We start from the raw sequence: 12,300 nt of genomic DNA on the forward strand, positions 1-12,300 counted from the left end.
AGCAGAGGCCAGCAACCTGGAGAGCCACTTAGCTCCTTCGATGCTCTCTTGTCTCTTCATAAACATGTTCCACAGCGGAAGGGCTTCTTCTCCACTGGAGGTGCTACGGCCAGCACCGGCACTGAGAGGTAAGGGGACGCAGGTATGACTGGGGACACTCGCCCCCCACGAACCAAGCAACAGGGATTTCCGCCCCCCGCCTTCCCCTGCAAGCGAAAGAACACCAGACAACTCTGTTCAAAACAGTTTATTTTATTTTTTTTTGTCAGACAAACACATTGATTTTCTGGACCACAGTAGAGGATGGAAACCTTTCACAAACTTATTTATTTGAAAATACAAATATAAAATTATACTTTCCACATCTGTGATGTGAGAGACTGCCATCCACATAGTAATTTTTTACAACAGGGCTTTAAGAAAGCCACACACAAAGACCTGAAAGATGCTTGCGATATATAGATAGATAGATACATATATATGTATATATATAAAAAAAATACTCACTACCAAAGTTGTCATCAGTTTCATACTAAAGTATAAAAGTAAGGGTGAGGTCAGCCACAGTGCTAGGGAAAGTTTTATTTAGATACATTTATGTCCACATGAAACGCTTAGACTTGCATCCTATTACATATGGAATTCCGCGTTTACAATACACCATGAACGGCAGATTGGCTAGCCCATGCCACTCGAGAGGACACTCACAGATTCCACACAGGATGGTGCAGTATGTACAGAATACAGTAGCTGAGAGCCTTTTAGGGAGGCTCTGGAACTTTTGGCTCTCAGACCCCCTCCCCCTCCCCCCTCGCGCCCCTGCCTCCCGGAAATGAAATCCTGTCTGAGACAATACATTCTGATTATTTGATAGCCAAGTGTTTGAGTTAAGGTTGCTTCCCCAGAGGGGTGGGTTTTATTTATATATATTTTTTTGTTTGAGTTTACTTACTTTTTGGTTAAAAGAAAGAAAGAAAACAAACATATTACAGTATTAAAGTATTGCTTAACGTACAGCGTCTCCTTGTGTAGTGTCTGTGCCCAGGACCGGGCTGAGCTGATTCTGCTGCTTTTCTGCTTAGGGGAGGGCAGAGGAGCCCACCAGTGTCTCTCTCTTTAATGTGCTTGCCAGCCTCCGGCCCTCTGCCTCCCCCCGCCTCCCCCACTTTTATCTTCCTTGGAAGGTAGCCCGGCTTGGTGAAGCACACTGAAGAAAGAAAATTCTGCCCCGCACCCCTACCCCCCTGGCACAGTCTCCCTCTGTCTCTGCGTGCCACTCCCAACCGATAAAGAGAAGTATGAGTTAGTGTTTCTTTTGTAAACAATTTCATATGCAATATAATACAGAAAGCATGGCTGACCTTCAATAAAAAATGTAGTAAACTATATTGCTTTATTCTCGATTATGCTGCAGTGAGCGAACGGCAGGATGAAGCAGTGTGGTGTGGTGGTGGCTAAGTCCCTAGCCCTCGTTTGCACTAAAGATCAAAATAGGTTTTGTTTTTCTATTTGGAACGAAAAAACAATTTTTTTTTTCAAAAAGAAATCCCCTTGTCAAAAAAAAAAAAAAACAAAAAACAACCCCCCAAAACCCTAAAACAAAAACAAAACAAAACAAAACAAAAACACCTGAAAACAGAAACTGAACACCTTTCAGGTCATTAGAACCAACAATTACCCAATGATTTTTAGACTAGTCTAGCAAGATGTGTGTAACATTCACTGGCTGTGAATTGCTGTGCAGTGAAACAGGAAATGGACAGCAATAGAGCCATGCTACCTTAAAGTCCAAGCTACAGATTCAAATTAGGATGACGGTTATGAAGGAGAGAAACGTAAAAAGGCCTGTCGGGACTTCGTTTGAATTAAGCCAATGAGCGACTGGGATAGAACACGAGGCTGTTTGGTTTTCCCAATGGGTGTGAAGAAGGCCACAAACCAGGGCTGAGAAAGCTCCTGGGGAGGGGACCAAAGGCTTGGCCGTCCCCGTCAGCTCCATGTCCAGGTAGAACCAGGAATGGGTCCGGGAGCTAATGCCACTCACTCCCCTCTGCTTGGGAGGAGAGGAGTTCGGGGGTCCCAGGCAGATGGATCTGGAAGCCAGAAAGTCACCCGGTGGCTATTTCGTGATTCCGGCGGCGGGGGGAAAGCCATCAGCCAAGAGGGTTTCTCCCCCGGGGAAGGCGAAAAGGTGGTTCCCATGGTCGCCATTGAGCTTAACTGAAACAAAGACAAGGCTGAATATCAGTGCTAAAATAATTTACAAAAATCTTTCAAAATGGACTTCTATAGATGAGTGGGGGGACTAACGTGAACCTTAACCTAGGTAGCCACATTAAAACATATCAGATTTCCACGAGATTTGTGCTATGGGCTACTGGGTCTCTTCAAAAGGTATTATAAACATCTAAAACATATTCACACAGATTATCAATTTCTTCTGAGCATTCTTAAAAAAATATTTTTTCTCTTAGTAAAATCATTTTAATATACCATGCCTCCCTCTTTTAAAAAATAAATTAAAAAAATCCAGTTTTGCATATCTAGCATTAGCATTTAAGGTAGTATGGCACACCCCTTCACAGTTTGGGGGGGGTGGGAATCTACAAAACGCCGTGGAGTCTGCCGGCATTTGAACATCATGAGACCTTGGGTTAGTTGAAACCACATCAGATCAGCGAAAATAAAATAAGAAGTTGAAATTGAAAAAAAAATAATCGAAAGGAAAAACCTGCCCCAAAATTATTAGCAATTTTTTTTCCATAAATAAGAGAAAGTTCTATCCTTACTGGTCCTAAATCTGAATAACTATGTCTAATTTTTTTAAACCTTAATTACGTTATACCTATCAATATGTACTAGAAGAAAGAGAAGAAAAAAAGTCACTACACTAGTACGAGGACAGCACGCTTACAAGATAGCCATTTTATACATTATTAACAGACAGTGATCAACAAAGAGTCTTCTATGAGGTGATGGGGGTGCAGAGAAAGGAAGGGTCCTACAGTACATCACCAACATGGACAAAAGAGTAATTAAATTCCCTAGTCTAGACACTGAATTTCTGGGAATTTATGGTCTTTTCTCTCTTTTAATAAAACTTCTTTGTTATTTTATCACTCAAACAAGTTTTGATATTTTAAAAGCGCCCAGCATTTTACTCAACTTGGTTGTTTGGAAATAAAAAAAAGAAAAAAAGAAAAAAAACAATAAACCCCTCACCAAACAACCTAACATTTAATCGGAAAAACAGATTTTTTTTTTTTTTTAAATGTTGTTGCTGTTTAATTAGAATTGAAAAAGGCTTTCTTTCTTTCTGAGTTAGCATTTTGGAGCCTTTTGTTTGAAGATGCTTTTGCCCTACCACGTCTGTGAAAGTCTACATTAGTCTACTTTGTTAGTAAAATTTATAAAAATAGGAGTGCAGCAGCTTTTTATAATAAATGTCGCATTCAGTGTCTCATACTGGCTGTGCCTTAAGTACCAAATTTATAAACGTAACAATTTAAAAAATATTAATAAAACATCAATATCACATTTTAAAAAAGAAAAAATATATATCCACACTACAATATGTTTTAATGCCATCTATTGAGTTGTACTTCTAGAGTTGCTGTTGCCGACCTATTACCAATATTAAAAAAAAGTTAAATTAAAAAATATCCTTCATCATAAGTATCTTTCCCCCAACCGAGGACCATATATTATAACAGCCAAATGTTAAACATGTGCAAACAGGAAACTGTCAGTTTTTCCCACCAGTCACAGTGCAGCGATGTTTATACTTTTTTTATTTTTAAAATTCTGTTTACATCTACAATAAATTAAAAAAAAAATTCTTCCATAGCCTCTCTGGTGATACTTGCAGCACTGAGGTATTAAAAAAAATATATAAACCAAAAAAGGTTGCTCTCCTAATTTGTAAATAGGAAGTGAATGGAGAAAAGGTTTCATTAATGCAGGCTTATCCGCCCCTGGCCCGAGGGCTCCCCTCCCCCGCTCCCCGGGGCTTGTGGGGGGGGGCAGTGGGGGGCAGGGGAGCAAAGAGAGGCCAAGTGTCCTAGGGACCTTTGGAGGTGCTGAAATGGTTGGACAATAGAAAATGATCAAATATTTAAAAATTAAGACTGAAAAAGAATGTCCCCCCACCCCCTCCCCACCCAAGCCAAACAGGTGTGCTTTGAAACTTTAAATATGTTAAATATTAAAATTGTAGCTTTGTTTTTAAAAAACGTCTTGGGAAAAGCAGTTTTTCATATTTTAAATAAAAATCTAACTAGACGGTAACATTTGAAGCTGTGCACAGACGAGAGGTTAATATGCTGGTATGACACTAATACAGTTCTTAGGTCTATCACACAGACAGAAGGAGCTAAACAGTGTTCTAACTTTTCCCGGGGGGTCGTCCTGGCAGCGGGGGTGTCCTTCCTCCTGGGAACTGACTGGGTTATCGTGCCTTCCCCTCCTTCCACAGAGCATCGAACTGCCTGGGACCGACTCCCTCACAAAAATATTTTTTGATTCTCTCTTTCTTAATAGTTTCTATGTAGTTAATGGAATTGTATTTACAACGCCTTTTTTTTTTTTTTTAGAATTCACAATTTCAAAAAACCTTATAATATCACCTCTTTCAACAGAAAAAAAGCACTTATAGAAAAGGAGGACACTCAAAACAGGGTCGTCCTTACCTTATTGCCGAAAATAGATATACTTAGGTTAACAAAGAGACGTCACAAAAAAGAACCGCTATAGAGTCTGTTAATTAGCCTACTACATCTCACTTCTTATACGACGCAAAGGAGAAAGTTGATGCCCACCTCCCGCTCCACAACTTTGCTTCCGCGGGTGTACGCGCTCCACCGGAAAAGCCATACAGTCTCAGAATTGGTACCAAAATATTGAGAGTAATATTACCATCTCAGCATCCTTTAAAAGTGAGAACAGAATCAAAACAAGCAAAAAAAAAAAAATATCTTTTTAAGAAAAAAATAATACCTTAATATAACAATTATACTATGGTTAGCTTTTAACTAGATATTAAAGCTATATGACTACCGGACTAAGTCAAAAATCACTACCAAATGTGATTCAAAGAGATTTCAAAGGAGAAGGGGCGGGGCGGGGGTGGGGGAGAGAAGAGGACGGGAAACCATCAAGAAAAAAACGAAACAAAACAAAACCAAAAATCATGGGTTATATACACATTTAAAAGCTGTTGTCTTATATTACAGCAGATTCGTGAGATGATGAGATGTAGTCAACCCTCGATCCGAAGTGAGCCATCTCTGGTTGGGATGGGGAGTGAGGCTGGTGGGGGTCCAGGTCTGATGACATCACCTAAACAAAGGGCCACTCAGAAACTTCGCCCAGTCTTGCCTGGACATCCAGGTATGCTCTGCAGGGTGCGGAACGTCGCGGACGCCCAGAGGAGAACATAAAGTGGGAAGCGGGAGGAGAGAGAAGATGTGTCAGGCAAACGTACTATTTAGTCCAACTTTTTAACTAGTGCTTTCAGAGTAGGACTACAACGGGCTACTGGACTCATGACTGGCATCGGCCGGGCTAACGGCTTCCTGGGATCACGGCTTGGGAAATCGGGCATCTTCGCCACACCTGACAGTGGGGAGCGCACAGCCCTGCCACTCGTTTTTGCTGATTTGCTATTCCACTGACTTGCTACGGCACGGTTGAATTCTTGGGGGTGGGTAGTGGCAGGAAATGTGGTCAGCAGATGTGGCCACGGTGGGTGTTCGGCTCCACTGGTGAACTGCAAACTTACGAGGGATTTTTTTTTTTTTTTTTTAAATTCTGGTTAAACTTCTGGTCTTCAAAGCCAAATGTTTAAAAAAGCTGCTATATCAAATAGCATCAATGACTGCCAATAACTGAAAATGCAAATTAAAAAAAATCTAAAAAAATTATATCTCATATCAAGGGCTTGAAGTTAGGAAAACATATGCAACAAATAACCAGCTTTGGTTACAGTAAATAAAGAGCGGCCCGCGACTCACACAGACTTGCTGAGTCTCCCTGAATCAAGCCTGGGCGCCTCCTTTGTGGAGGGCACTAAGTGTCAGAGAAGGAAACCTCGGTTATGGACAAAGTGCGTGTTTCGGTTTGAACATGTGATCCCATTTTGGGGGTGGGGTGCTACTGTCAATCTCTTGGCTACGTTATCCCTTCTGTGGGAACCGGGTCCTAGAGCTGGGTGAGGAGGATGGGGTGGGTGCCTTGGAGCCGTGGAGGGGAGGGCGGGCTGTGATGGGAAGCCCTACCCCACCCTCATTTCCAGGGGAGGAAGAGCACAAGGGCAGCGGGGCAGGGCAGCCGCGGGGACCTGCTGTGCCCGGTACCTGTTCCATCCCCTCCTCATCTGACTCCACAAAGGGCTGGAACCACCTCCGATCCCCAGAGTTCTTGGGGAGTTCAGGCCCCTTTGCTCAGAGGAAACTTACTTCCCCTGGGCCCCCAAACCCAGCTTAATTAGTAGTGAGTAGCTCTCCTTCAAACTGTTAGTGGCCTCTGGCTCTGGCCAGCAATGGCTGGGGTCAGTGCTCGAAGGGAAGTGGAGGTGAGGGGTGGGGGGAATCACACACGGGCTTTATTTGGTTAAGAGAGGCAGTTGCATTAGTTGAGCTGATTCCTTAGCAGCAACAGTAGAGAAATCCAAGAGAGATCTGTGGAACTCAACTCAATCTGGTCCCCTTCCCTGGGCCCATCCTCGAGAGTCCTGGCTGACTTGGGGCCCTGAGTGACCCTCCCCCCTCCCCCCCCCCCCCCCCCGTGAGAGAGCTGTCCCATTAACTGCAAACCAAAGTGGCAAGTCCATCTCCAGCCTCGCTTCTCCTCTGTCCCAGCTCCCAGGGTGGGGAAAGCATGCTCTGCCCCAATGGGAATCCAGGCCCAGCCTCAGCCGTCACCCTCCCCCTTCCAGAGAGACAGACCCAAGTTTCAAGCTCCCAGACTAAGGCGCTAACACAGTATGTACTCAGCTTTCGCGAGAGAACCCCTCTACCTTCTTGGGGTTCTTCCCAAGAGCAACAGATACTCATTTTCCAATGAGACTGTGGCAAGAGCCTCCCTCACTGACTGCCCCAGCCTCCCCTTCTCCTCCATTCCGCTCCTTCCATATCCCCATCAAAGTGATTTAAAAAAAAAAATATGTTTAATTAACTTGAGCTCAGTTTAAAAGGTTAGGAAACTGGCAGGGATCCAAATCCGTGTTACGCAGGTGATGTCGTTAATTTAATTTGCTTTTCGTGCGGTAATCTGGATAATTACTCAGTAGTTACTGGCAAAAATGTTTTCTTTTCACTAAAAGATGGAGTCTGGCTGTTTGACTGCATGAACCCCAGTAGCCAAAGCCAGAGAGCGTCGGGGGACCAAAAGGGTCCAGGGACCTGAAAGGCCATCTTGCGGGACCCTGGAGGGGTTGGCCCCGGCCCCCGGCTTGGCCGAAGCCTGGGGTTCTCCTACCTCTGTTCCCCTGGGACAGGCCTAGCACGAGATCACCTTCCAGTTTCCTACGTTCTTGATCATAATTTCAAGACAGAGAGAGATGAGGGGTGGGGAAGAAGATAAGGGATCAAAAGAATCAAATCAAGAAAAAAAAAACCAAACAGAACAGGTGAGGGTCATGATTACAGCTGGAGAAAGGGATGAGAAAGTAAAAGACTGGATTTTTGGCCCCCACCCCGCTGCCAAGGGGTCGGGGAGGAGGAGAGAGAGAGGCCCTAGCACAATGAGGCCAGGGCCTGTGCATACTTGCACGCCCGGGCGCACACAGGTGCGACGTGCCCGGCAGGGCGGGGACACAGGGCAGAGAAGGTAGTACCTCAGAGTGGGCTGGCAACAGAAGCACCTGCTCAATGGTATCCATTTGTAAAGGCCGTTGCAATCAAAGGTCCCTAAAATTGCACAATTGTTAAGGTCATCAGCACGCTATACACGGGAACAGATTGTCATATTCCGGGAAAGGAAATTATCTCTAGGACTAGACCGTGGTTGCCAGCATGAATATGTAATTCTGAGACACTGCGCCCCAAGGGGCCCCCCACACCCCACCCCAAACCCGTCTGCTTGCCCAGGGGGTAATTGAGAGTCAGGTGCACCGGGGGGGTGGTGGCTGAGGGCAAAGGGAGGCCTCGGCCCAAAATGCTGGGCGCTGCTGCCCTGGACCCCGGAGGGCAAAGATCCCAGTGTCTCTGCCCACAGTCCTGACAGCTCCAGCTGGGGAGAGAGCAAGCCCAGCGCAGACAAAATGTGATGTCATGTGTGGTCATTTCAGAAAAGCGCCATGGCCCACAGGTCAAGAGACCCAGGTTTTCAAGAACAAATTGGGTCTGTGTTTCCAGTTTCCAGGCACTGTGAATGGAAGCGAATCGTGCTTTGGGTGGTGATAGACGGTCTCCCAAACCGGGCAGCTTGAAACAGAATACTGCTACCGCGGACTCGGTGCTGGAGTTCACCTGCGGGGATCTGACTCATTGGACTCCTGACTTCCGTGACTCTGGTTTGGGAACGGAACAGAGCAAGGACCCAGACTGCACCGGCCAGGGGTGGTGGCCACGTGCGTGCGCATGTGTGTGTGTACGTGTGTGTAAGACAGTATGTGAAAGAGTGCACATGCGCATGTTAGAGTGTACGTGTGCATGTGTGTGTGTGTGTGCGGCGTCCAGTGCTGGGGTGGGGAGTGGGCAGGGAGCCAGTGCCCCACACTGTCTGTACTTGCTCTGTTCTCTCCAGCTCAGCCCGAGGCAGGGTTCACCTGGCCGGGACGGGACCTGGAACAGCAGACACTCCCATCTTAGCCCCCAAACCAAACCACCTACAAAATGCTGAGGTTGACTAGAATGGAGGGTGGCCGAATTTCAGTTTCCCAAATGGAAGGAACACGGAGCGAGTGGGCTCAGGCACATTCATGCTCACACACACCAGGAAGGGGAAGAACAATACAATCTGAAAACAGCATGCAAATCTGTTAAGCAAATTTCCATTGCCTGGATTAGTCAGATTATAGAACCACAGAGCATTACAAATATCAAATGCAACTGGCCTCCGCGGGGCTGCGGCTAAAGAACGCAAATGGGAACTTACTTGGAACCTGGAAACTGTAAGAAACATTAGCAGAGGAAACCGCCCTGGAGGAAGCATAAACCCCACACCATGTCCCAGGGCCAAGTGCTACCTCTGGACCTCAGGCCCGGGGACTCAACTGACCAAGGCTGCTATCCTGAGGTGGAGGTGGGAGGGTCCCCCAGCCCCTCAAGGCCCAGCCCACATGGCTGTCTCCCGAAGGCAGGGGTCAAGCGGGGGGCCCATCCCGAGGGCCTGTTATGTGCTAGCAGGGGACGTATCCTATTTCCATGAATTCTCACACCATCTTTTGAGGGAGGCATACTTAATTGTCGTTTTGCAGCCGGGGCAGTGAAGTTCCGACGGATTACATAAGAGGCTCAAGGTTGCATGGGCTGAAGGTGATGGAGTGGGGATCTGAACTTGACCTGCTCAGGCTCCTTCCAATCCATCATCACATGGCCGCATGCCGGTTGCTCAGGAAAAATCCAAACAGCGGAGCTTCAGCCCCGGGTGGCTGGTGGAAGTGGATGGGGGGGGGGGGGCGGGACCCACTGTCCTCTCCTCAAGCCCAACCCTGGGTTCTTCCGGTACACTCTCCCATAGGAGACAGGCGGGAAAGGAGGTGGCGGGAGGGGAGGGGCGGGAGGTACTTACAGCTATGCCGTGGCCGAAGCCCGAGCCCGGCTGTGGGCTCGCTGCACTTATGTAATTCCCCACTCCGGAGTCCTGGCTGGCAGGGCCGTACAGATCGGCGACAGGTCCTGGGCTGTTGGCCCCCGGGAAGCCTCCGGGCCGCGCGGGGTTGGAGCCTGCCGGGGAAGCGGGCGCGCCAAAATTCGGTTGAGCACTGTAGCTATTCAGGACTGGTGTGCAGAGAATAGAGCTGGGTATGAGGCCAGAAGCCAGGCATGCACCGGTCATTACAAGCCAAACACTCGAGAAAAACAGCTGAGGCCCAACTTCTAACACTCAACCAAGGCCATGCGAAAACATCAGCAGGGACTCAAGAATACTCAGCCCAGGCTACTACTAAGAAGCTCGGAGCTCCGAAAATAGAGAGAATAAAAAAACAATCATTCAACACACTATAGCAACCAACCGGAGGTGCTTCACTGCCCACCAAATTATCACAAGAGAAATAGAGATATATATGGGAGAGAGAGAGGAAGAGAGAGAGAGAGATTGGTTTTCACATCTGAATTGGTGCTCATGCAGTCTTGTCTAGATCTGGGCACGCTGAGACAGCATTCACATCCCATGCAAACTACAAAGGAACTAGTTTTAGACTACACATTGTGTTAATATTGATATTAAAACGTGACAGGAAACAAAGCAATTTGTGTCCAGGAGAAAAAAAAAAATCTTTTGGGGAAGGGATTTTAATTTTTTTTTTTTTGGTTTCGCTTTTTCTTGTTTGTTTTTGGATCCATTAAATGACAAATTTGTTTAAAAAAAAACGAAAAAAACAAAAAAAGATCTTCATTCTCCAGCCCCTCCCGCCCCCCCAAAACCACTTCCCGCCTCCCCACTGGCTACGTCCTCCCCCCACCCCCATTTAGATCCCTGTATGAAAGTCGTCACTACTGAACGTGGTCGGAGGATGGGATATGTCATGGAAAATTTGGGCATCTTAACGTAACTGTAATGATGGTGGCAAGGGGTCCCCTTCTGGGGTGGAGTGCAGGGGATGGAGGGAGGGGGTGGGGTGGGGATGGCGAAATCTGGAGGCTGGGGCCAAAGCTGGGTGAATGCCAATGGTTCTACAGGACACCCACGCACTCACCTCCTGCGGTAGAAGGAAAGGGGGGGGGGTCAAACTTTTTTTTCCTTTTGTTTAAAAAAAAAAAAGACAAAGAAGTATGAATGCAGAGCATACCGACTGAACCAATTTACAGCTAAAGCATATCTGACTGAAATGCCTGCTTTCTGTTAGTCAGCCTCCTATAAACTCCAGGCTGAGATAAAGAGCTCGGGATGCACCTGCACTCGAGAGGCGCGCCTTCACAGCCACAGATCCTGAGAGTGGTGGTGAGGAGGGGCAGCGGGAGGAGACGCTGCCTGGGCGTAGCGCCCCCCCCCCCCCAACAAATTCCATCATTCCTTCTTCAGTGAGGGCCACAGCAGCAACCAGGTTAATTTGCGCTCATCTTTCATTTCCCCTTAGTCGCTTAAACTTTTTCTTTCCAAAATGGGTTTGTTTTTTTTTTAATTGCCGAAGTAGGTTCTCATTGATTTTGAAAGCTGAAGGTGAGTCTGGGGCCAGCCACTTCGGGACTACAGCTAACCCACGCGGAAGAACCAGACAATCTGGACACTACATATTTCCATGACTTTGGCTCCAAGGGGCTGCTTCTCACTACAGTCTTCTCCCTCTGCTTCCCATGGCATTTCTCTCTCTGACCTGTGACCAGCTGCTTTCAACATCTGCAGCTCCACTCTTGGCCACGGCCTGGCCCCAGGGACCTGTGCTTGCAGCCCCCCACCTCTGGCAGGCCTCAAAGAGCCAGATGTGCATTGATTTTTACCGGCATGCGCTCGGGGTGGGAAGACAGTGACCACGCGCCCAAGCCAGGCTGGCAGGAGACGGAGACAGAAAGGAGATCAAACCAAGCCGTATCTGGCCCTTGACTGAGCAGAGAAAAGGGAAACTGATAGCTCCAGGTGCCCTTGGGGCAGGAGGCTCGAAGGGGAGGTCGCTTGGAAGCTGGAGCTGAGAAATGAGTCAACTGGCAATGGAAAAAACAGCTTCAAGAGAAAAAAAGCCCACAGAGGCTTAGAGCAAGTGAAAGGCTGATCTGCGAATGCACGAGTGGACAAAGGGGGCAGGAATTTTGAATACAGAAAATTAAACTTGCAGATAACATTTGGCCTTTCTCACTCATGGAGGCAAATATCAAGCTGAGATATTCAAAGGCGGAATTATCTTGGTCTAATGCTTTTTTTTTTTTTTTTTTTTTGCTCTGGGAAAATGGAGCGAGCTCAGACAGCAGACTCCTGGTCTACCCAGGCAGCTGACCCCCACCATGCACAGTAACTAGCCAATTCTGTTTCAGGGTAAAGAGAAGCTAGAGGAGGGGCCCCACAGTGGAAGATGGGAAGATTTTTTTTGGCTTCTTGTTCCTCTGGCCAGATGAAGATGCAAGAAGATGGTGGGCTGGCCCACCTGCCTCGGGGCTGGGGAGAAGGGGGTTCTGATCTTGGCTCCTTTCAGCAGGGAAAGCC

General features: G+C 47.1%; 1 protein-coding gene across 6 annotated transcripts in view; it reads right to left on the bottom strand.

Annotated features, from left to right (window-relative positions):
- Positions 1-299: 299 nt before the first annotated feature.
- MSI2 (musashi RNA binding protein 2) overlaps positions 300-12,300 on the bottom strand; it is a 389,833-nt gene continuing 377,832 nt past the window's right edge. For 2 of the 6 annotated variants that reach the window (XM_045983869.1, XM_045983867.1), the window contains 3 exons: positions 9,733-9,887; positions 7,835-7,907; positions 300-5,395 (listed from right to left, as the gene is read on the bottom strand). In XM_045983869.1, the coding sequence (XP_045839825.1) occupies positions 7,866-7,907; positions 9,733-9,887 (197 nt within the window). In that variant the 3' untranslated portion in view covers positions 300-5,395; positions 7,835-7,865. Of the gene's footprint in view, positions 5,396-7,834; positions 7,908-9,732; positions 9,942-12,300 lie in introns of all 6 variants that reach the window. The other 4 variants (XM_045983865.1, XR_006815826.1, XM_045983868.1 and 1 more) reach the window with 4 other exon arrangements.

This window comes from Meles meles, chromosome 18 (assembly GCF_922984935.1).
Source record: "Meles meles chromosome 18, mMelMel3.1 paternal haplotype, whole genome shotgun sequence".
NCBI lineage: Eukaryota > Metazoa > Chordata > Mammalia > Carnivora > Mustelidae > Meles > Meles meles.